At 45.4% G+C, this 25,764-nt stretch overlaps 3 protein-coding genes across 3 annotated transcripts in view; all 3 read right to left on the bottom strand.

The window, feature by feature from the left end:
- Nucleotides 1–25,764, bottom strand: part of LOC149453271 (uncharacterized) — a 227,083-nt gene that overhangs the window by 176,555 nt on the left and 24,764 nt on the right. The window lies entirely within an intron of this gene.
- On the bottom strand, nucleotides 701–24,493 carry LOC149453272 (uncharacterized). Its single transcript, XM_089688589.1, has 9 exons — nucleotides 24,445–24,493; nucleotides 22,992–23,111; nucleotides 22,371–22,505; nucleotides 22,168–22,284; nucleotides 21,466–21,607; nucleotides 20,054–20,136; nucleotides 18,971–19,996; nucleotides 16,133–16,148; nucleotides 701–3,304 (listed from the first exon to the last, which is right to left on the bottom strand). The coding sequence occupies exons 2-9, from the start codon at nucleotides 23,085–23,087 to the stop codon at nucleotides 1,758–1,760; spliced, it is 3,162 nt and encodes a 1,053-aa protein (XP_089544715.1). The 5' UTR covers nucleotides 23,088–23,111; nucleotides 24,445–24,493; the 3' UTR covers nucleotides 701–1,757.
- On the bottom strand, nucleotides 7,889–10,020 carry LOC149453273 (gastrula zinc finger protein XlCGF66.1-like). Its single transcript, XM_089688590.1, has 4 exons — nucleotides 9,986–10,020; nucleotides 8,423–8,664; nucleotides 8,167–8,301; nucleotides 7,889–8,080 (listed from the first exon to the last, which is right to left on the bottom strand). The coding sequence occupies exons 2-4, from the start codon at nucleotides 8,516–8,518 to the stop codon at nucleotides 7,889–7,891; spliced, it is 423 nt and encodes a 140-aa protein (XP_089544716.1). The 5' UTR covers nucleotides 8,519–8,664; nucleotides 9,986–10,020.

Raw genomic sequence — 25,764 nt, 5'->3', positions numbered from 1 at the left:
ATGTAAGGGTGGACTATGATGGGGGCCCTGATGTAAGGGTGGACTTCTGAAGCAGAGTTTGATGTAAGGGGTGCTCTGAAGGGAACCCTAATGTAAGGGTGGACTATGATGGGGACACTGATGTAAGGCTGGACTTCTGAAGCAGAGTTTGATGTAAGGGGTGCTCTGAAGGGAACCCTAATGTAAGGGTGGACTATGATGGGGGCCCTGATGTAACGGTGGACTTCTGAAGCAAAGTTTGATGTAAGGGGTGCTCTGAAGGGAACCCTAATGTAAGGGTGGACTATGATGGGGGCCCTGATGTAAGGGTGGACTTCTGAAGCAGAGTTTGATGTAAGGGGTGCTCTGAAGGGAACCCTAATGTAAGGGTGGACTATGATGGGGGCCCTGATGTAAGGGTGGACTTCTGAAGCAGAGTTTGATGTAAGGGGTGCTCTGAAGGGAACCCTAATGTAAGGGTGGACTATGATGGGGACCCTGATGTAAGGGTGGACTTCTGAAGCAGACTCGGATGTAAGGGGTGCTCCAAATAAGACCCTAATGTAAGGGAGGCCTCTGATAGGGACCCTGATGTGTAGGCCACTCTGATTTATGGTGGGACCCTGATGGACACTCTGATATAAGGTGGACTCCAATAGGGACCCATACGTAAAAGGGATTTTTTTCTGACCACAATTTTTGAGAAGAATGAATTCAGACAGTTTTTCAGCAATTTATTTCTCCTACATTCATAATAATAAATGTTACAGAGGAGTCAAAACACGTTCACCATCTGAGCCGGGTTATACCTTCCAGCATCCACAGGGGGCAGAACTGAGGTCAAAAATGAAAATATGCCATGCGATAAAAATGGCGGCATTTGTCTGTATGAAGCGGGCCATGCGCTGCCCATTGTGTACGTTAGATCCGGGCATCTGATTACTTGCAGGTCTACTGCCTTTTATAGGTGACAACGGGGTTCCAACCTCAAAGGGCTTTGCTGCCCTGCTGTTCCAGATCAGGGGGCAATGATGTGGGGGGGCATGTCTATGATCAATGGCCAGTGTAGGACAAACCCTAAACTTGTCAGTCCATGTAAAGGTCACACCTTTGCCCCACCCACTTCCTTTTGTAGGATGACAACGGGGGCCCAACCTCTTATAGGGTGACAATGGACATCCAACCTCCTTAGGGTGACAACGGAGCTCCAACCTCCTTAGGGTGACAACGGGGCTCCAACCACCTTAGGGTGACTATGGGGCTCCAACCTCCTTAGGGTGACAACGGGGCTCCAACCTCTTATAGGGTGACAACGAGGCTCCAACCTCTTATAGGGTGACAACGAGGCTCCAACCCCTTATAGGGTGACAAACGGGGCTCCAAGTCCTTAATGGGTGACTACAGGGTTCCAACCTCATACAAAGGGCTTTCAAGATCAGGTGGGGGGCATGTCTATGATCAGAAGCTAGTGTGCAAGGTCAAGCCTAAAGCTTGTCAAAGCATGTAAAGGTCCCACCTTTGCCCCACCCACTTCCTTTTATAGGGTGACAACGGGGTTCCAACCTCATACAAAAGAGCTTTGCTGCCCTGCCATTCCAGATCAGGAGGCGATGATGTCACAGTGGGGGGCATGTCTATGATCAGAAGCCAGTGTAGAAGGACAAGCCCTCAGCTTGTCAAACCATGTAAAGGTCCCGCCTTTGCCCTGCCCACTTCCTTTTATAGGGTGACAACAGGGTTCCAAAAAAACATAAAAAAACATTCATGTAATAAATATGTCAAGATATTTCTTCATTCTTAATGATACAACCCAAACCTACATCGATATTAAGTTCCTGCGGGGGCACCCCACCACATCCATCTGGCACAGGTGTCAGCTGGCACGGGTTCCTTCGATGCGTAATTAGATGCGATTTCAACATGAAACATTTCCCGCACTCCCTACACAAAAAAGGATGCTCGCCCGTGTGAACTCTCACGTGCCTGAGGAGTTTTCTTTTCTCGAGGAAACTTTTCCCACAATCCGTGCAGGAATAAGGGCGCTCGCCCGTGTGGCTTCTCTGGTGCGCAACGAGGTGCGCTTTCCGCAGGAAACATTTCCCGCATTCTGGACAGGAAAACGGGCGCTCGCCCGTGTGGCTTCTCTGGTGCCTGAAGAGAGCCTCTTTCCGTATGAAACACTTACCGCACTCCGAACAGGAAAAAGGACGCTCCCCTGTGTGACCTTTCTGGTGCGAAAGGAGATGGCCTTTCTGTGTAAAACATTTCCCACACTCTGAACAGGAAAAAGGACGCTCACCCGTGTGACTCCTCTGGTGTGCAATAAGTACTCCTTTGTGAGTGAAGCGTTTCCCGCATTCTAGGCAGGAAAAGGGGCGTTCCTTTACTTGTCGGTTCTGCTGTGCGAGAAGTTCCCCTCCTGGAAATAAATATTTCCCGCTCTCTGAACATATAAAAGGATGCTCGCCCATGTGAATTATCTGGTGTTTTAGAAGATACCCCTTCCGTGTGAAACATTTCCCGCATTCAATACATGAAAAAGGACGCTCCCCCGTGTGGCTCCTCTGGTGGGAAAGAAGATGTCCTTTCTGAGTGAAACATTTCCCACACTCCGAGCAGGAAAACGGTCGTTCACCCATGTGGCTTCTCTGGTGCGCAATAAGTACCCCTTTCTGAGTAAAACATTTCCCGCATTCAGAACAGGAAAAAGGGCGCTCGCCCGTGTGAATTCTCTGGTGCGTGAGCAGCTCTCCTTTTTGAAAGAAAGACTTTCCGCACTCAGAACAGGAAAACGGACGCTCTCCCGTGTGGATTCTCTGGTGTCTAAGAAGTCCTCCTTTCTGAGTGAAAGTCTTCCCACAGTCAAGGCAAGAAAAAGGACGCTCGCCTATGTGACTTCTTTCGTGCGCAATAAGTATCCCTTTCTGAGTAAAACATTTCCCGCACTGTGAACATGAATAAGGACGCTCACCAGTGTGAATTCTCTGATGCGCCAGCAGCTCCCCTTTCTGAGCAAAACATTTCCCACACTCTGGACAAGTATAGGGACGCTCGCCCGTGTGGCTTCTCAGGTGCCTCAGAAGGTCTCCTTTACGTATAAAACATTTCCAGCACTCTGGACAGGAAAAAGGACGCTCGCCCGTGTGACTCCTCTCGTGCGCGAGGAGCACCTTTTTACAAGTGAAACTCTTCCCGCACTCCGAGCATGAAAAAGGGCGCTCGCCCGTGTGGGTTCTGTGGTGTCTAAGGAGGTCTGTTTTCTGAGAAAAACCTTTACCGCACTCCGCGCACGGAAACGGGCGAGCCTGTGGTTGCGACACATGGTCTACACCGAGAGACGGACATTGATCAACTTCGGAAGATACAGATAAATTATCTTCTCTGGGTAAATCCCTGGAAGAGGTTCCTGGGAAAACAGAAGGATTGGAAGACCTTCCCGCACTTTTAAGACTTGTATGGACTATGCTGGTAACAGTAGGCCAGTCAGTGGAAGAGGAATTCATTGGTGCATCTCCACAGGACAGCCTTTGGTGTACATCTGAAGCAACGGGGTTTACTTCTGCTGAAGGTTCTATCATAGCACCATCTTCCGTATTACAATCCAGGGGTACAAGGAGGTCTCCCTCACAGAGGAGCTCATCACATTCATCTATTGGGAATATAGAACAAGCACGTTAATCGTTTAGGTTTTGTGGTCAGGAGCCACAAATGTTGCCCTAGAAAGTCAGTGATTTAACTGGGCTCTGCCATGAAACCATGGCACACCCTAACCCTAGAGGGGCCATATGAACCTCTTTCATAGGAGAGACCATGGCACACCCTAACACTGGAGATGGGCCATGCCTACCTCTTTTATAGGAAGAGAGACCATGGCACACCCTAATCCAGGAGATGGGCCATGCCAACCTCTTTCATAGGAGGAGAGACCATGGCACACCCTAACCCTGGAGATGGGCCATGCCTACCTCTTTCATAGGAGGAGAAACCATGGCACACCCTAACCCTAGAGATGGGCCATGCCAACCTCTTTCATAGGAGGAGGGACCATGGCACACCCTAATCCTGGAGATGGGCCATGCCTACATCTTTCATAGGAGGAGAGACCATGGCACACCCTAACCCTAGAGATGGGCCATGCCTACCTCTTTCATAGGAGGAGAAACCATGGCACACCCTAACCCTAGAGATGGGTCATGCCTACCTCTTTCATAGGAGGAGGGACTATGGCACACCCTATATCCGCTCTCCTCGGACCCCGCATTCGCTACATTTGCTCTCCCCGGACCCTGCATTCGCTACATCCGCTCTCCCCGGACCCCGCATTCGCTACATCCGCTCTCCCCGGACCCCGCATTCGCTACATCCGCTCTCCCCGGACCCCGCATTCGCTACATCCGCTCTCCCCGGACCCCGCATTCGCTACATCCGCTCTCCCCGGACCCCGCATTCGCTACATCCGCTCTCCCCAGACCCAGCATTCACTATATCTGCTCTCCCCGCGCCCCGCATTCACTATATCTGCTCTCCCTAGACCTCGCATTCGCTATATCCGCTCTCCCCGTGCCCCGCATTCACTATATCCGCTCTCCCCGCGCCCCGGATTCACTATATCTGCTCTCCCTAGACCCCGCATTCATTATATCCGCTCTCCCCGGACCCCGCATTCACTATATCCACTTTCCCCAGACCCTGCATTCACTATATCTGCTCTTCTCAGACCACGCATCCACTATATCCGCTGTCCCTGGACCCCACATTCACTATATCCGCTCTCCCTGGACCCCACATTCACTATATCCACTCTCCCTGGACCCCACATTCACTATATCCACTCTCCCCGGACCCCACATTCACTATATCTGCTCTCCCCACACCCCGCATTCACTATATCGACTCTCTCTGGACCCTGAATTCACTATATCCGCTCTCCCCAGACCCTGCATTCACTATATCTGCGTACCTGCAAAAAAAAATGTTCATTTATTATTTTTTTTAAAAGGTGAACATAGCCTTTAAGGTGTCTGTGTTACCTGTGTGGATACTGGGCTGTCTTCCAGGCACCCCTTAAACAGAAGTGGCTTGGATAAGGAATGTGATGTCCTCAACATTACAGAACTACTATGAACAACATAATATTAAGGAAGGGCTGGGACTATTGGTGATGGAGTAGGTACATCGACGATGTTTCTTTGGACAGCAATGGAAACGTTTTATAGCTGAAGAGTTCTCCCTGTGCTGGTCAAACCGTTTTTTTTTTTGCACAGTAAAAACTAAAATATACAAAAGTACTAACTTAATTTTTGATGGTGAGAGACCAATTGTTTGCAAATCATAGTGTGTACATTTTTGGGGCACAGTGAACTTTGTACAAATGAAACACTAAAAAGAACAAAAAAGAAAAAAAAATAATATATGTGAAAAGCAAACTGTCGATATTTGGGAAACATGATGATAGAAATGACAATTTACCTTTCAAATGATGTACAGCAGGGGTCAGCAACCAGTAGGTCGCGATCTACCAATATAATTCAGCCAGGTGACTGGTAGATCACGGTCTGGGCTTGCTGACCCGCCATCCCAGAGCATCAAACTGAGTGCAAGTACCCTGCAACCTTGTGCAGAATAGCAAACAAAGGGTTAAAGCAGGCAGCTTTGTATTGCTTTCTCACCACCCACTTTAACCCCTTGGACCCGGCAGAAGCATGCAGTTCAGGGGCCCTTGCAGAGTGTTCCTATTTATTTGAATGGGTCACAATTGGAAGGCAGTAGCACCCACCAAAAGCAACAGGGGGTTTAATTCCTGCTATAGCACGTGTACACCTTTGGCTGCTGCCTCAGCAGCTAAAGGGGATAAGGATTTGCGGCAGCAAAAGTGGACTCAACCACAGGGTTTTACCACCTTCCAACTTTACATGTGAACGAGCCCCAAAGGTGCCGCTGCCGAATGCCACTAAGTACTTGTTTACAAGTGATGCTCCTCTGGAAAGCCATGTGAGTGTGTCTGAGTTAAACCCATGATTGCTGTACAATGCATGTGACTGCAATATGGTAGTACAGCAATTAGAGGTTTATATCAGGTGTGGAGGCGGTGAAACTGTTCCCGGTGATCTTTGACTTCTCCCATGTTGTTCAGGTAGATCTCCACCTTTTTAAGGGTTGCCTATACCTGGTGTACAGTATCTCCTCATTTGTTGGGGACATGACGTTCTACTGAGGAATGGAGATGGACATTTCATATGGTGTACAGTATCTCCTCCTCATTTGTCGGGAACATAATGTTATACTGAGGAATGGAGATGGACCTTTCATGTGGTGTCCAGTATCTCCTCCTCATTTGTTGGGAACATGACGTTATATTGAGGAATGGAGATGGACCTTTCATATGGTGTCCAGTATCTCCCCCTCATTTGTTGGGAACATGACGTTATATTGAGGAATGGAGATGGACCTTTTATATGGTGTACAGTATCTCCTCCTCATTTGTTGGGAACATGACATTATATTGAGGAATGGAGACGGACCTTTCATATGGTGTCCAGTATCTCCTCATTTGTTGGGAACATGACGTTATATTGAGGAATGGAGATGGACCTTTCATATGGTGTCCAGTATCTCCTCCTCATTTGTCGGGAACATGACGTTATACTGAGGAATGGAGATGGACCTTTCATATGGTGTCCAGTATCTCCTCCTCATTTATTGGGAACACGACGTTATATTGAGGAATGGAGATGGACCTTTCATATGGTGTCCAGTATCTCCTCCTCATTTGTTGGGAACATGACGTTATATTGAGGAATAGAGATGGACCTTTCATATGGTGTCCAGTATCTCCTCCTCATTTGTTGGGAACATGACATTATATTGAGGAATGGAGACGGACCTTTCATATGGTGTCCAGTATCTCCTCATTTGTTGGGAACATGACGTTATATTGAGGAATGGAGATGGACCTTTCATATGGTGTCCAGTATCTCCTCCTCATTTGTCGGGAACATGACGTTATACTGAGGAATGGAGATGGACCTTTCATATGGTGTCCAGTATCTCCTCCTCATTTATTGGGAACACGACGTTATATTGAGGAATGGAGATGGACCTTTCATATGGTGTCCAGTATCTCCTCCTCATTTGTTGGGAACATGACGTTATATTGAGGAATGGAGATAGACCTAAAGCTGAACACAATAACACTATACTCAATTGCAATCCTTTAAGATCGATGTTCTAAATGTTTCACAGCCCAGCATCAAGATACAATAATATTTTACCAACATAAAAGGCATTTCTGCTTTTCTGGTGTACTATTTCTAATCAAGTCTAATCACTGACATGATGACATCAGGGTCTCTTTTTTTTATAATCAACAAAGTACAATGGAAATATAATTGCTGCATCTACTACTTACCTTTGTCAATATCTAGAGAGAATTCCTCTTGTTTAATCATCACCTTCATTTTATTTTCCTCTGTAGGCTGCTGATCACCCACCACATACATCTCCACTTCTTCTTTAATCTCAACTTTGATATCAAACTGTTCTCCTCCCTAAAACCATATGTGATATAAAACAAATATTTTAAATGTGACCACTAGGATTGCATAGAATATAATCATATCAACTGCAGCTATCTTTGAGTTGCAGACTTTAATGCATTCTACCTGATGATGGTGAGGGATGGTGTGACCTTCCTGTGTGGAATCCTGGGAATATAGAGGATGGGGACATCTCTCTGGTGGGTTCCCATTACTGGATCCATCTACCTGATGATGGTGAGGGATGGTGTGACCTTCCTGTGTGGAATCCCGGGAATACAGAGGATGGGGACATCTCTCTGGTGGGTTCCCATGACTGGATCCATCTGTAGGGAACACACACACTGACTGAATCCATTGTTTCTATGTGTTTATCAGATTATGGGGGATCTAGGTGGACCCTCCGTACTGCTCTCTCCTTTCCAATAAAGTCTCCTCTTACCCGGTGATGTGAGGGGCGGCTGATTGTCCATCATGACGTCCTTGTAGAGATCCTTGTGTCCTTCTAAATACTCCCACTCCTCCATGGAGAAATAGACAGTGACATCCTGACACCTTATAGGAACCTGACACACACAATGATACAGTCATCATCCAGACACATCCCTTGTCTGTTACTGGAGAATGTCCCAGAATTCCCGGCACCGCTCACCTCTCCTGTCAGCAGCTCCATCATCTTCTGGGTGACTTCTAGAATCTTCTTGTCATTATCTCTCTCAGGAGTCAGGGAGTGGGGTGGACGCACTGTGATGTTTACATGGTCGCCGGACTTCACCGGAGGAAAACTCTGCAAAGAAAGGGTAATAATGTCGTCACACGGCACTCCCAGAATCCTCCTCACCTCTCCGGTCAGGTCTGTGTTTTATCAATAGAGATGATGTCATGTGACCTCCCAGAATCCTCCTCACCTCTCCGGTCAGCAGGTAGATGATCTCCAGGGTGAGGTTTAGCATCCTATTGGTCCGGTCATTCCACTCCTCATCCATCCTTCTTGAGGTGATCATGTGACCTGGGTAGGCCTCTTCTTTCAGCAGAAGGAAAAGAAACTGGGATGGATCTGGATTGCAGGTCTTTGGATTACATTTTCGGGGGATTCACCGCATAGCGTAGTAGAGACTACATCCATCTATGGTACACACTATCAGCTCCCCTGAGAAGCATGGTTCAAAACAAAAACAAAAGTTATTAATAGCAAAATACAAAAGATACACAATGATGTCAGACTCCATGTATTCTACTCCCCAGAGACCTCCAATTGGTCAGGAGGTATCAGACGGTCTGTTATTGGACAAAGCAAAGTATAAATTACAAATCTTCTCACACTCCAGGGGGCAGGGAAGGTAAAACTTTGGCCAGAAGGGAAGATTTACCAACGACACCAGATGACTCGAGAGCATCTATATGATAGCGGCAATACAATGAGCCTGAAATACGTCACCAACTGAGCCCAGAATGTGCTCCTTGTCATAGTCCGGGGAATCAATGGCATGACCCAAAAAGAGGGAACGACCTTACTCCTCATCTCCACCTCCACCATATCTCCCCCCCTACCCCTCCATTGTTACTCCTCCTCTCCACCTCATTTCCCCCACCCTCCACCATATCTCCCACCCTACTCCTCCATTATTACTCCACCTCTCCATCACCACCATATCTCCCACCCTACTCCTCCTCTCCACCATATCTCCCCCCGTACCCCCCACCATATCTCCCACCCTACTCCTCCATTGTTACTCCTCCTCTCCATCTCCACCATATCTCCCCCCTACCTCCCACCCTACTCCTCCATTGTTACTCCTCCTCTCCATCTCCACCATATCCCTCTCTCTCCCCCTTCATTTCCAGCTCTCCCCTCACCTCCACCACTTCTATCCTCTTCTCAGATCTACTGCCCTTCTCCACCAGTTCTCCCTGCATGCTTTCCCATCAATCAGTCCCCTTCCCCATCACATTTCCCTCTACCCTCCCTACCCCCCCCCCCCCCCCAACATTTCTCCCTCCTCTCCCTACTGCCCCCCCATCACAGAGCGTCTCTTCTACCCCTCCCCCATAATATCTGTACTGTATGACATCACCTCCCCTCCCCCACCATACAATCTATATACTCTAAAACATCACCCCCCCTCTATACAATCTATATACTGTATGATAGCCCACCCCTCCCCCACCATACAATCTATATACTCTAGAACATCACCCCCCCTCTATACAATCTATATACTGTATGATATCACCTCCCTCCCCCACCCTACAATCTATATACTGTATGATATCACCTCCCTCCCCCACCCTACAATCTATATACTGTATGACACCCCACCCCTCCCATACAATCTATATACTGTATGAAACCCCACCATAAAATCTATATGCCGTATCACTTCCATCTGTATATTACCTCCCCCATAGGATCATCTCATATACAATGTACAGAAAGTCTACCTCATTCCTCCTCTCCATCCTCTCATTACCTCCCAGCTTCCTCCTCCCACACACACCACATCCTGTCTGTCTGTGACGTCACTTTCTGTCTGCAGCTATCTGTACCATGGAGCTCCCTCTGCTGGACAATCACAGAATTACACTCCCCCATTCTGTTTCCATACTATATATACTGCCCACTGCTCATCATCACCATGTCCCTGTCATCTATGATGATGCTTTGCCTGAAGTCTGGAACCCATGGACATGACCGAAGACTGGGTTTCCTCCTTTCTGATGCTTTGCCTGAGGTCTGGAACCAATGGACATAACCAAAGACTGGGTTTCCTCCTTCCTGATGCTTTGCCTGAAGTCTGGATCCCATGGACATGATCAAAGACTGGGTTTCCTCCTTTCTGATGCTTTGTCAGGCTCTAACTGTTCTCTCCAGTTGTTCTTTCTTTGTGGGTCTTTCTGCCTTTAGGCTTGCCTTCAGCAAGTAAAATGCATGCTCAATTGGGCTGAGATCAGGTAATTGACTCGGCCATTGCAGAATATTCCACTTCTTTTCCTTCACAACCTCTTGGGCTGCTTTTGCAGTGTGTTTTGGATAATTGTCCATCTGTACTGTGAAGCGCTGTCCAATCAACTTTGCTGCATTTGGCTGACAGTATATCTGTAAGCACTGCAGAATTAATCTGCTTCTGTCTTCTGTCACATCATCAATAAACACCAATGACCCAGTGCCACTTTAAGCCATGCCTGCCCATGCCATCACACTGCCTCCACCATGGTTTACAGATGACGTTGTGTGCTTTTTATCATGAGCTGTTCCAAGCCTTCTCTACACTTTTTTCTTCCCGTCATTATGTACAGATTCATCTTAGCTTCATCCGTCCAAAGAATGCTTTTCCAGAACTGGTCCGGCTTTTTTAGATGTTTTTTGGCAAAGTCTAATCTGGCTTTTTTATTCTTCAGGCTTATGAATGGTTTGCACCTTGTGGTGAACCCTCTGTATTTGGTGAACCCTCTGTATTTGCTCTCGTGAAGTCTTCTCTTGATTGTAGACTTTGACAATGATACGCCCACCTCCTGGAGAGTGTCCTTCACTTGTCTGGATGTTGTGAATGGGTTTTTCTTTACCATAGAGAGGATCCTGCGATCATCCACCACTGTTGTCTTCCGTGGACGTGGACGCTCCTAATGTTGCTATCTCTTTGATGGATTTGTTTAGTTTTTGAAGCCTTAAAATGGCCTGTTTCACTTGCATGGAGAGCTCCTTTGAATGCATGATGTAGGTTCACAGCAATAGATTCCAAATGCAAATTCCGCACTTAGAATCAACTCCAGACCTTTTACCTGCTTAATTGATGAAAAAATAATGGAGTAGCCCACACCTGGCCTTGAAACAGCTTTTGATTTAATTGTCCAATCACTTTTGGTCCCTTGAAAAAGGTGGGATGGCTAATCTTAAGAGCTGTAATTCCTAAACCCTTCCTCCAATTTGGATGTACATACTCTCAAATGACACCCGAGAGTGCACATTGTCTGCCCATATCCATTATAGAACTAGAGCTGGAATATATTTTGGTCAATACCTGAAAAAAACTAAAATTGTGCATGTGTCCAAATAGATATGGACCTAACTGTATATACTACCCACTGCTCATCATCCCCATGTACCTGTCATTGCTGTCTGAGATCAGATTAGCAGCTAAAGAGCAAACTACGATCCTCTAGGGCTTTGTTGTGTCCCTGTTAAGATGAAGCCCCAGGACTCTGTAGCACCTCTGCCTGATACGATCACCTCCACTTTTTGACACTTTTCTTATCCATGGGACACCATGTATTGGGCCGCCAGCCTTTCCACGCACATGACCTTTAATGGCCTCCCAGTTTTAGTCCGTAGGGTTCAATATTGGGTTGGCCCCGCCCTTTGCAGCTATAACAGCTTCAACTCTTCTGGGAAGGCCGTCCACAAGGTTTAGGAGGGTGTCTAGGGGAAGGTTGGACCATTCTTCCAGAAGCACATTTGTCAGGTCAGGCACTGATGTCGGGGGAGGAGGCCTGGCTCGCAGTCTCCACTCTAATTCATCCCAAAGGTGTTCTATGGGGTTGAGGTCAGGACTCTGTGCAGGCCAGTCAAGTTCCTCCACCCCAAACTGGCTCCTCCATGTCTTTATGGACCTTGCTTTGTGCACTGGTGCGCAGTCATGTTGGAACAGGAAGGGGCCGTCTCCAAACTCTTCCCACAAAGGTGGGAGCATGAAATGTCGCCTTAAGAGTTCCCTTCACTGGAACTAGGGGGCCAAGCCCAACCCCTGAAAAACACCCCCACACCATAATCCCCCTCCACCAAACTTTACACTTGGCACAATGCAGTCAGGCAAGTACCGTTCTCCTGGCAACCGCCAAACCCAGACACGCCCATCGGATTGCCAGACAGAGAAGCGTGATTGGTCACTCCAGACAATACCCATTGCTCTAGAGTCCAGTGGCGGTGTGCTTTATACCACAGCATCCAACGCTTTGCATTGCACTTGGTGATGGAAGGCTTGGATGTAGCTGCTTGGCCATGGAAACCCATTCCATGAAGCTCTCTACGCACTGTTGTTGGGCTCATATGAAGGCCACACCAAGTTTGAAGGTCTTTAGCTATTGACTCTGCAGACAGTTGGTGACTTCTGCGCACTGTGCACTTCAGCATGCTCTGACCCTGCTCTATCATGTGATGTGGCCTACCACTTCGTGGCTGAGTTGCTGGTGTTCCCAGTGACTTCCACTGTTATAATCCCACTAACAGTTGAGCGTGGAATATTTAGTAGCCAGGAAATTTTACGGATGGACTTATTGGCCACCTATCACGGGACCACGCTTAGAGTGACTGAGCTCCTGAGAGCGACCCATTCTTTCACCAATGTTTGTAGAAGCAGTCTGCATGCCTAGGGGCTTGATTGTATACACCTGTGGCCATGGAGGGGATTGGAACACATGAATCACATGATTTGGAGGGGATTGGAACACCTGAATCACATGATTTGGAGGGCTGGCCAAATACTTTTAATATAGTATAGTTGTACCTGAGGCTTCCAATGTGCTTTCCTCTTCTATTGGCAAACCTTTGTGTAAGGTGGAGGTTTACCTTCTCGTTATTGGAAAGCCCTGTACATGTTCCCACCACCACATGCACCCTCTTAGATATTATACTGAAAATCAGAGCTAAGATACGGAATGGCCCTGCTGGACACTGCCTCCTGTGTGCAGGCATGACAATGTATTATAGAGGGGAAAAAAAGCCAGACTTCATCACTTCCAATTTTTATTTCACTATACATAAATAAAACAAAAGCAGCAGACAAAAACATCACTTATCTCCCAAAATACAAATACCATCCAATATAAAAATGGCACCAATCTGCTCTCCATTCCTAACCCTGAGGATTAAGACACCACCGATTCTTTATGTTCAGAAAATGTGGCTCTAACCATACATTAATGGAAGGCATCTTCTCGAATCATTCACTCAGAAGGTACTCATCATCCATGACAAGGACTTCCATTTAGAAGGTCCAGGAGAAGTTTTCAATTCCCCTAGATAGATCTTTGGTTGGACCTCATTTAGAACACCACTGGAGACCTCACTTATAAGACGGATCACTTAGGACAGCAGGAGTCCACAGAGGGCATCAAATTTTGGTGAAAGAACAAGGAGAGACGGCCTCCAACCAACAGGAGGACAGTTCAAAAACAACCTTCAAGAGTATTATTTCATCAAAAGACTAGTAGAGGTAGTAGCAAGTAAAGGGGTATTTATGGTGCATAAAGGGTTAAAACCAGGGCTTTTTTTCCCTCAGAAAATAGGTGCAGGAACTCAACCAGGACCCCCCAAAACCCCCTAGTGCCGAGTTCGGGGGGGGTACCACACAGCTACACAGCAAGTCAACAATAAGTGAATTCAAACACGCTTAGGACAAACATAGATCTGAAATCTAAAAGGTTAACAAAAAAATCACAAAGAGGTCCAAAGTGATGGATCGTTTTGTCTTTTTCTGCCATCACTCAATTCACTCCTACCTCCAGTCCATCCAATGATGGAGACATCTTCTTTGATCATGAAGAAGGAGTTCCAACGCTGTACGGAAGCTGTGGGAGAGGCTGGTTCAGTCACCTGGCTAATGGGAAATGTAAGGGATGAAGGAGGCCTTTGAGGAAATGTTGGAGAAGACCCAAAATTTTTGTCCCCAAAAAACCCCCTAAAACTGATGGAGTTAGACACAACCAAGGCCAATATAGCCTACCCCTGGGGGGGGAAGATATAAAAGGAACACATTAGCTCATTCATTTAATCAATCTCTTAGGAGTCCATCAGTTTGGACCTCTTTGTGATTTTTTGTTAACCTTTTAGATTACAGATCTACGTTTGTCCTAAGCTTGTTTAACCACTTCCTGTCCGGCCCATGTACATAAACGGCTGGACGGGAGCAGTGCAGGAGCGAGTGGCCATTTATAAAATGTCCTCCCGCTTCCTTGCCTGTGCGCGCTCCCTGGGGGCTAATGGCACCGTGATCCTGTGCCCGCTGTGTCCTCCAAGATCATTGTATGGGACCTCTGTGTGAGGTTCTGATCATGTGATCACTGGTTGGCCAATCAGTGATCACATGCAGAGTGGTAAGCAAGATGTTACTTCTGACATCATTGCTTACTACTAGAGAAATCTGTGAATGATCACACAGATCACATGGTATAGGGCCATTCGCAACAGCCTTGTACCATGTGACAAGCTGTGACCAATCACAGCACACACAGTATTTCTCAATGGCTGCAGGAATGCAGCCAGAGAGAAGGAGAAATTATTGCTTTTACAGCCTTTATGGGTGTAAAAGCAGTGTAAAAAAAAAATTTTTCATCACCCCCCACAAGTAGTACAGTGTCACCATGGTAACACTGTATTGCTAGGGTGACAGTATGTAAAAAATATATATATATAAAAATAATAATATAAAACAATAAAATAAAAATGCAAAAAAAGTTTTTGAAAAATTATAATTTTTGGTTTTAAACTAATTTGGGTTATTTTTTTATTTTTTTTACTAAAAAGATAGCTGAATACATTTTGGCCAAGATTTATGAAGAAAGATTATTTATTTGCAAAATTTTATAAGAAAAACACTTTTTTTTCCAAAATTTTTGGACTTTTTCGTTTATATAGCAAAAAAAATAAAAATCCCAGTGGTGAATAAATACCACCAAAATAAAGCTTTATCTGTCTAAAAAAAATGCTAAAAAAATTCATACACGGGTACAGTGTTGTATGACAACGCAATTGTCATTCAAAGTGTGATAGCGCTAAAAGCTGAAAATTGGCCTGGACTGGAAGGGGGGGAAAGCGTCCCGACTGGAAGGGGGGGGGAAAAGCGTCCGGACTGGAAGGGGGGGGAAAAGCGTCCGGACTGGAAGGGGGGGGGAAAAGCGTCCGGACTGGAAGGGGGGGGAAAAGCGTCCGGACTGGAAGGGGGGGGAAAAGCGTCCGGACTGGAAGGGGGGGGGGGGAAGTGTCTGGACTGGAAGGGGGGGAAAGTGTCTGGACTTGAAGTGGTTAAATTCACTTATTGTTGACTCACTACCTCTGCTGCAAGCAGAAAAAAAACGGAAGCGCCATCAAAGTGCAGCAAACCAATAATAAAATTGGTTTGCTGCACTTAGATGGCGCTTCCTTGTTACTGCTTGCATTCGGCTTCTAGAGTTCACTTCTAACTCTTGGATAGCAGCAGACGAGATGGCAGTGTTCTCCTTGGACTGCACATTGGGCTTTTATTGGACTTTCAACCTTATGGTTTTAACCTTTACAGCAGAGCTTACGCTGGGAAGGAAGAAGCAGCACAAGGATCCAATAACTAATAAGGACATGCTGACAGGAGAAGACAGCAGAGTGACCAAAAAAATCAAGCTAATCCATCTGCAGCTTCTCTTTCACTGTCCAATCACGTACTAAGGGGAAAGGCCTGTAATTGTTACATTACTGCAATGGATGAAAATCAGGTCTCCTGCCGGGGCTATACTTAGAAGCAGAACTGTGTAAATCCCAGGGCCGGATGGACAGAAATTCCAATCTATTAACAGCTCTCTTACACGTGCCTTTTATCTGTGTGTTTAGCGGTTGGCTTGCAACTCAGCATTATACTGACACTAAACAAAACTTTTCAAGTGCGTATTCTTACCCCAAAAAAGTTCCTTCTGTAGATCCCAGTCTCCTCCAAATCCCTTTTTAACCCCCCCCCCCCCCGATTCCTATAATAGTGGCCCCCAAACTGCATTATGGCATTACAGTATACTGACACTAAAGTCACACGAAAAAAAATTTTCAATTGTGAATTCATAACCCCCCAAAAAAGTTCCTTCTGTAGATCCTAGTCTCCTCCACATCTCCAAATAACTTTTTCAACTCCCCCCCCCTCCCTTCCCCCGACTTGTATAACGGTGGCCCCCAAACTGCATTATAGTATTAGAGTATACTGACACTAAAGTAACGTGAATTAAAAATTGTCAAGTGTGAATTCATAACCCCCCTAAAAAAAAGTTCCTTCTGGAGATCCTAGTCTCCTCCATATCTCCAAATTCCTTTTTTAACCCCCCCCCCCCCCCGACTTGTATAATGGTGGCCCTTAAACTGCATTATAGTATTACAGCAGACAGACACTAAAGTCACACGAATAAAAAATTGTCAAGTGTGAATTCATGACCACCCAAAAATGTTCCTTCTGTAGATCCCAGTCTCCTCCAAATCCCTTTTTAAACCCCCCCTTTCCCGATTCGTATAATGGTGGCCCCCAAACTGCATTATGGCATTACAGTATACCGACACTAAAGTCATACGAAAAAAAAAAAATTTTCAAGTGTGAATTCAGAACCCCCCCAAAAAAGTTCCTTCTGTAGATCCTAGTTTCCTGCACATCTCCAAATTCCTTTTTTAGCCCCCACCCCGATTCATATAATGGTGGCCCCTAAACTGCATTATAGTATTACAGCGTACTGAGGCTAAAGTCACACTGATTAATAAAATTTTTCAAAGTGTGAACTCATAACCCCCCAAAAATAAGTTCCTTCTTTAGATCCCAGTCTCCTCCACATCTCCAAATTCCTTTTGTAACCCCCCCATCCCCCGACTTTTATAATAGTGGCCCCTAAACTGCAACATAGTATTACAGTATACTGACAATAAAGTCACACTAATTAAAAATTATTGTCAAGTGTGAATTTATGACCCCCCCTAAAAAAGTTCCTTCTGTAGATTCCAGTCTCCTCCACATCTCCAAATTCCTTTATTACCCCCCCCCCCCCACTACTTGTATAAAGGTGGCCCCTAAACTGCATTATAGTATTACAGTATACTGACACTAAAGTCACACTGATTAAAAATTGTCAAGTGTGAATTTATGACCCCCCAAAAATGTTCCTTCTGTAGATCCCAGTCTCCTCCAAATCCCTTTTTTAACCCCCCCTCCCCCGACTTGTATAATGGTGGCCCATAAACTGCATTATAGTATTACAGTATACTGACACTAAAGTCACACAAATTTAAAAAAAGTTTCAAGTGTGAATTCATAACCCGCCCAAAAAAATGTTCCTGTAGATCCCAGTCTCCTCCACATCTCCAAATTCCTTTTTTAACCCCCTCCCCCCAACTTGTATAATGGTGGCCCCTAAATTGCGTTATGGCATTACAGTATACTGACACTAAAGTCACACGAATTAAAAATGTTTTCAAGTGTGAATTCATAACCCCCCAAAAAAGTTCCTTCTGTAGATCCCAGTCTCCTCCACATCTCCAAATTCCTTTATTAACCCTCATCCCCCCCACCCCACTCCACCCCCCGACTTGTATAATGGTGGCCTCTAAACTGCATTATAGTATTACAGCGTACTGAGACTAAAGTCACACAAATTAAAAATTGTCAAGTGTGAATTCATGACCCCCCAAAAATGTTCCTTCTGTAGATCCCAATCTCCTCCAAACCCCTTTTTTAACCCCCTCCCCCGACTTGTATAATGGTGGCCCCTAAACTGCATTATATTATTTCAATATACTGACACTAAAGTTCCCCTAATTAAAAATGTTTTCTAGCATGAATTCATAACCCCCCCCCCCATAAAAGTTCCCTCTGTAGATCCTAGTCTCCTCCATATCTCCAAATGCCTTTTTTAACCCCCACCCCCCGACTTATATAATGGTGGCCCCTAAACTGCATTATAGTATTTCAATATACTGACACTAAAGTCACACTAATTAAAAAATGTTTTCAAGTGTGAATTCATAACACCCAGCAAAAACTTTCCTTCTGTAGATCCTAGTCTCCTCGTTTCTCCAAATGCCTTTGTTAACCCCCCCCCCCCCCCGACTTATAAAATGGTGGCCCCTAAACTGCATTATAGTATTTCAATATACTGACACTAAAGTCACATTAATTAAAAAATGTTTCCAATGTGAATTCACAACCCCCGGCAAAAAAGTTCCTTCCGTAGATTCTAGTCTCCTCCATATCTCCAGTCTCCTTTTTTAGCCCCTCACCCCACGACTTTTATAATAGTGGCCCCTAAACTGCATTAAAGTATTTCAATATACTGACACTAAAGTCACACTAATTAAAAAATATTTTCAAGTGTGAATTCATAACCCCCCGCAAAAACGTTCCTTCTGTAGATCCTAGTCTCCTTCAAATCCCTTTTTTATACCCCCTCGGACTGCGATCCCTAAAGTTTCACTGCGTTCTTCTACATCCTATTACCCTGGAGCTCCTCTTCTCCCATTGTGATTTATAGGGCTGGGTAATCGGTTTGCTCTTTAGAAAATTAAAATATTAAAACAATGAGAATCAATAGACAAAGGCCTAAAACCGCGCCAAATATTTTAGATGCGGTCCAACCAGCAATCGTTGTAAGGGCGTGGCAGTCTGCTACGTGTCTCCCCAGTATCAGCGGGCATGTGAACCGGCACATGGTTTTGGCGTCAAACATATCTTGCTTTTCTCGTGTTTGACAAGATGTTCCTTCCTTATAAAACGTTTCCCACACAATAAACAGGAAAAAGGACGCTCCCCTGTGTGGATTCTCTGGTGGATAACAAGATGCCCTTTCACGGTAAAACCTCTCCCGCACTCTGAACAGCAATAGGGCCGCGACCCCACGTGACTCCTCTGGTGTGCAATAAGTACTCCTCTCTGAGTGAAACATTTCCCACACTCTAGACAGGAAAAAGGTCGTTCGCCCGTGTGACTCCTCTGGTGAGTGGCAAGTTCATCTTTCTGAAAGAATCGCTTCCCGCACTCTGAGCAAGAATAGGGACGATCAGCCGTGTGTCTTTTCTGGTGTCTTTGAAGGTGTCCTTTCTCTACAAAACATTTCCCACACTCTGAACAGGAAAATGGACGCTCGCCCGTGTGTCTCCTCTGGTGTGCAATAAGTGCCCCTTTCTGAGTATAACATTTCCCGCACTCTGAACACGAAAAAGGCCGCTCAACTGTGTGAATTCTCTGGTGGGTAAGAAGGTCTGTTTTCTGAGCAAAACATTTTCCGCACTGTGAACATAAAAAAGAATGCTTGCCCATGTGTAATATCTCGTGGGTAAGAAGGTCTGCTTTCTGGGTGAAACATTTCCCGCACCTTGAACATGAATAAGAATGCTCACTTGTGTGTGTTATCTCATGGGTAAGAAGGTCTGTGTTCTGAAACAAAGGTTTATCCCATTTTGAAGACGAAAGAGGGTGCGTCCTAGTGTGAGTTGTCAGATGTCTGAGAAGGTCTGCCATCTGAGTGAAACATTTCCCGCACTCTGAACAGGGAAAGGAAACCTCATGTTTGTGTATTCTTTGATCTAAAGCAAGGGATGGTTTTGATATAAAACAATTATCAGCTTCAGACAATAGGAACAGCTTTTCATCTCTGGGGAAAACCGTATCTAAGCTACGAGACGACGATCTCTGCGGATTCGACCTATCAGAGGATAGGTCTGCACTGTGAAGTCTTAGATGTGGCTTATTATCAAAATCTTGAGGTTTAGGGGGATTAGTTTATCTATTTTCATGGTAAAGGTCGGGGTGTATATTTTGAGTATCGTGCTTTACTTCTGAAGAATATTTTATGATGGCGTTATAAAGTGGAGATAGCAGAAAATGCGCCTCTGAGGGATTCCGAACGACTTGTCCATCTGTTAGGAAGAAATATTCGATTATAAAAGTCAGAAAAACATCTGAGATGGCTGAACACAAAGCAGTTTCACAAACCTCAGGCATGGAATTGGGTACAACCAGGACCCCATGAAAAAGACAAATATTGGAGAGCTCTTCAAACTCAACCAAACCAAGTGCAGAACACAATGTCAACTCTACATCTACTCATGACATTGTAGCTGGGCTTAAGGCCACCTCATTTGTTACACTGAGGAACATAGATGGACCTTCCATATAGTGTCCAGTATCTCCTCCTCATTTGTTGGGAACATGACGTTATACTGAGGAATGGAGATGGACCTTTCATATGGTGTCCAGTATCTCCTCCTCATTTGTTGGGAACATGACGTTATATTGAGGAATGGAGATGGACCTTCCATATGGTATACACTATCTTATTTGTTGGGAACGTGACGTTATATTGAGAAATGGAGATGGACCTTCCATATGGTGTCCAGTATCTCCTCATTTGTTGGGAACATGACGTTATATTGAGAAATGGAGATGGACCTTCCATATGGTGTCCAGTATCTCCTCATTTGTTGGGAACATGACGTTATATTGAGGAAAGGAGATGGACCTTTCATATGGTGTCCAGTATCTCCTCCTCATTTGTTGGGAACGTGACGTTATATTGAGAAATGGAGATGGACCTTCCATATGGTATACAGTATCTCCTCATTTGTTGGTAACATGACGTTATATTGAGGAATGGAGATGGACCTTTCATATGGTGTCCAGTATCTCCTCCTCATTTGTTGGGAACATGATGTTATATTGAGGAATGGAGATGGACCTTTCATATGGTGTCCAGTATCATCTCCTCATTTGTTGGGAACATGACGTTATATTGAGGAATGGAGATGGACCTTTCATATGGTGTCCAGTATCTCCTCATTTGTTGGGAACATGACGTTATATTGAGGAATGGAGATGGACCTTTCATATGGTGTCCAGTATCTCCTCATTTGCTGAAAAAAGGACATTGTATTGAGGAATGACGGTGGATCGTACAGCAGAAACATGATGGTTTTATTGAGTAATGGAGATGGACCTTGCATATGATGTACCTTGCCGTTTTTTTTGTTTGTGATACTGGAGAATTCTGATGGCTCTCCACCTCATTTGCTGGTCTTATTGGGTGACATGTTGGATATTTTTCTGGTGAGTGCTTAAGATTAGCCTACCAAAAAGTGTACGATATCTCAATACCTTATTTTTAGTCATATTAGACAATATTTTGATCCATCTGCATGATTTAAACCAATGAAATGAAAGTATTTCTCTATTTGGACATCATTACTCACATGTGCTGATATCTGGAGAAGATTCCTCCTCTTTTAATGTCACTGTCATTTCACCCTCCTCCATAGACAGTTGATCACCTCCCATATATGTCTCCTCTACTTCCTTTTTAACCTCAACTTTCAAATCAATTGGGTCGTCACTCTAAAAACAACAAAATGATAGAAAACAACATCTCCAAAATGTTAGTGCTACTAGCTTGAGGTTGCAATGCGAAAAAAAAAAAAATCTTATACAGTTTAGAATCTCCTTCAGTCACATATATTCTGTCCCACCTACCTGATGATGGTGAGGGATGGTGTGATCTTCCTGTGTGGAATCCCGGGAATAAAGAGGATGGGGACATCTCTCTGGTGGGTTCCCATGACTGGATCCATCTACCTGATGATGTTGAGGGATGGTGTGATCTTCCTGTATGGAATCCCAGGAATACAGAGGATGGGGACATCTCTCTGTTGGGTTCCCATGACTGGATTCATCTACCTGATGATGGTGAGGGATGGTGTGTTCTTGCTGTGTGGAACCCGGGGAATACAGAGGACAGGGAAATCTCTCTGGTGGGTTCCCATGACTGGATCCATCTGTAGGAAACACACACACTGACTGAATCCATTGTTTCTATGTGTTTATCAGATGATGGGGGATCTAGGTGGACCCTCCGTACTGCTCTCTCCTTTCCAATAAAGTCTCCTCTTACCCGGTGATGTGAGGGGCGGCTGATTGTCCATCATGAGGTCCTTGTAGAGGTCCTTGTGTCCTTCTAAATACTCCCACTCCTCCATGGAGAAATAGACAGTGACACCCTGACACCTTATAGGAACCTGACACACACAATGATACAGTCATCATCCAGACACATCCCTTGTCTGTTACTGGAGAATGTCCCAGAATTCCCGGCACCGCTCACCTCTCCTGTCAGCAGCTCCATCATCTTCTTGATGACTTCTAGAATCTTCTTCTCGTTGTTCCTCTTAGGTGTTAAGGAGTGAGTTGAAGGCACTGTGATAGTTACCCAATCACCAGACTTCACAGGAGGAAAACTCTGTTTTAAAAGAGAAACAGTTATGTCATGTGACCTCCCAGAATCCCCCTCACCTCTCCGGTCAGATCTGGGTTTTATTAACAGAGATTAGAGTGATGTCATATGACCTCTCAGAATCGACCTCACCTCTCCTGTCAGATCTGTGTTTTATTAATAGAGATGAAAGTGATGTCATGTGACCTCCCAGAATCCTCCTCACCTCTCCGGTCAGGTCTGTTTTATTAGTAGAGACCAGAGTGATGTCATGTGACCTCCCAGAATCCTCCTCACCTCTCTGGTCAGGTCTGTGTTTTATTAATAGAGATGAGAGTGATGTCATGTAACCTCCCAGAATCCTCACCTCTCCGGTCAGGTCTGTGTTTTATTAATAGAGATGAGGGTGATGTCATGTGACCTCCCAGAATCCTCCTCACCTCTTTGGTCAGGTCTGAGTTTTATTAATAGAGATGAGAGTGATGTCATGTGACCTCCCAGAATCCTCCTCACCTCTCCGGTCAGCAGGTAGATGATCTCCAGGGTGAAGTTGAATATCCTTTCAGCGATGGGACTCCAGTCATGGTCCATTCTCACTGACGTGGTCATGTGACCTGTACAGATTGCCCCCCTCTGTAGAGCAATGATACATTGATAGTGATTTGGACTATGGGGATATGTGTTTTCATTCTCATTTATTGTTATGAATGTATAAAAACATGAAACATGAACTCTATGCTGCTCACAATTAATCATCATCTGATCTCGGAGTGCTTCTAGCTGGATACTACGATTTATACATTTAGATTATTAACTTTTCTATGTGTTTATCTGGGTATCACTATTGATACAGCACTCGGCATAATTGATTCCACTCCTTCTGAAAAGTAAGATATTTAATCAATATCTCAATGAAGACAAGAACGATCTCCACCATTGGGACAGATCGAAGTTTTATAGAACATTTGCTCGGCTCATGACATGGAAGTAAGGTTAATAATAGAACTTTGATGACAGAAATCTTCAGTTTTACTCCCATTAGTTGAGGCAAAGATGAATCCACCTCCATCTAGTATTTTGTATGACCTCCATGATTTGTAAGGGCGGCACTGAGTCTTCTAGGCATGGAATGAACAGGTTGGCGACATATTGCAACATCTATCTTTTTCCATTCTTCAAGAACGATCTCTTTTAGAGGCTGGATGCTGTATGGAGAGTGATGCTCAGCTTGTCTCTTCAGAATTCCCCATAGGTGTTGGATTGGGTTCAGATCAGGAGAATACTTTGCCACGAAATCACTTCCACCCGGTTCTTCTTCAGAAATGCCACAGTGGCCTTAGATGTGAGTTTTGGATCATTGTCATGCTGGAAAAGTGCACGACGACCGAGGGCATGGAGCGATGGGAGCATCTTCTCTTTCAATATAGAGCATAACATCTGTGACTGATATGTTCTGACTGATAAGTAAAACTTTGCTGATCTTCCTGTAGCTTTAACCTTTCTTGTGTAAAGAAATAATTTTCTTTCTCAGGTCTTGTGACATTTCTCTTCCATGTGGTGCCGTTGCTGACAGCAAGAAATGCCCGGGGTCTCCTGTGTTAAGTCACGCCCTTTTATAATCACCTGTCTGCTGGACACCTGTTTAATAATTAGACTTACCTGAAGCTGAACTCATGTTCATTAGGATTTTGTTGCCTAAAATTTAGCTTTCCTCCTAAGACTTTCATTGGGGCGTGTTCATTTCTGCAACATGGTCTTGGATGACCAGGTGATTTTGTGCGGTGGGATTTTTAAAAAAAGAGAGTGGGGCATTTTTCTTTCCCCCGTTGGTACGGCAGCCTATTCAAATGAATGGACTGCTGGGCAAACGCGAGCCGCATGAGTGTGAACCCAGCCATAACCAGAATTCCACTTCTGAACCCCTCATAGTTGGGGCTGGGAAAAAAAATGTCAACACAATGCATACCTCCTCTGCTGCCAGTTCCGGCAATGTCTCCTCTCTACTTCCTCCTGAATCGCCTCTCACCCTTAACTTCCCATTTATACCTGACATCACTTCCTGCCTGAACCTGGCATCACTTCCTGTCTGTTGTGACATCACTTCCTGTCACTGTGCAAGATCCCCCACCTTGTGGTAATTGTGGGAACTGCAGTCTTCATTCCATTGTATTTGACAAACAATACCGGGGAGGGGACTTCACTCACCCAATCAACATTATTATTATTATTATTATTATTATTATACAGTATTTATATAGTGCCAAAGGGTTTGCTCAGCGCTGTACAATAGCAAGGGGGACAGGACATGAGACAAGACAGTAACAATACAATACAGGAGGGGTTCGAGGGCCCTGCTCTTTCGAGCTTACAATCTAGAAGGAAGGGGAAAGTGGTACAGGAGGAAGTGGCTGTGGGGGATGGAGTGGAGGAGGTCAGTTGTTAGGTGAGGGTGGGGTAGGCTTCCCTGAAGAGGTGGGTTTTCAGGGTGTGCCTGAAGGTGAGGAGGGTAGGTGACAGTCTGATGGATTGGGGTAGGGAGTTCCAGAGGATGGGGGAAGTCCTGGAGAAATCCTGCAATCGGGCGTGGGAGGAGGAGATCAGGGAGCTAGAGAGTAGGAGGTCCTATGAGGAGCGAAGGGCACAGGTAGGGTAGTATTTGGGTATCAGGTTGGTTAGGTAGTTTGGGGCGGCATTGTGAATGGCTTTGTAGGTCAGGGTTAGCAGTTTGAATTTGATGCGTTGGGCAATCGATAGCCAATGAAGGGATTGGCAGAGGGGGGTGGCAGATGTGGAGCGGTTGGTGAGGTGGATGAGTCTGGCCGCTGAGTTCAGGATAGACTGGAGTGGGGATAGCATTCGTTTGGGTAGGCCAGTGAGAAGGGAGTTGCAGTAGTCCAGACGTGAGATGATGAGGGAGTGTACGAGTTGTTTAGTAGTGTCTGGGGTTAGGAATGTACGTATCTTGGAGATGTTGCGGAGGTGGAGCCTGCATGATCTTGATAGTAATTGGACGTGAGGTAGGAAGGAAAGGTTCGAGTCCAGGGTGACACCCAGGACTTTGGCGTGTGGAGTGGGAGTGATGGTGACGTTGTTAGTAGTGATGGAGAGGATGGGGGGGAGCGAGGGGTGGGGGGAAGACCAGGAGCTTGGTTTTGGACAGGTTTAATTTGAGGAAATGGAGCGACATCCAGTCTGATATGTCGTTCAGGAGGTGGGCGATGCGGGTGGAGAAAGAGGGGGTGAGATGGGGGGTGGAGAGGTAAATTTGCGTGTCGTCGTCATACAG

The sequence above is a fragment of the Staurois parvus genome, unplaced genomic scaffold (assembly GCF_062004578.1).
Source record: "Staurois parvus isolate SC_StPar_1 unplaced genomic scaffold, SC_StPar_1.0 ptg000449l, whole genome shotgun sequence".
In the NCBI taxonomy this organism is placed as follows: Eukaryota; Metazoa; Chordata; class Amphibia; order Anura; family Ranidae; genus Staurois; species Staurois parvus.
Note: the sequence above shows the minus strand (reverse complement) of the source record. Positions and strands in the feature narration are given on the sequence as shown.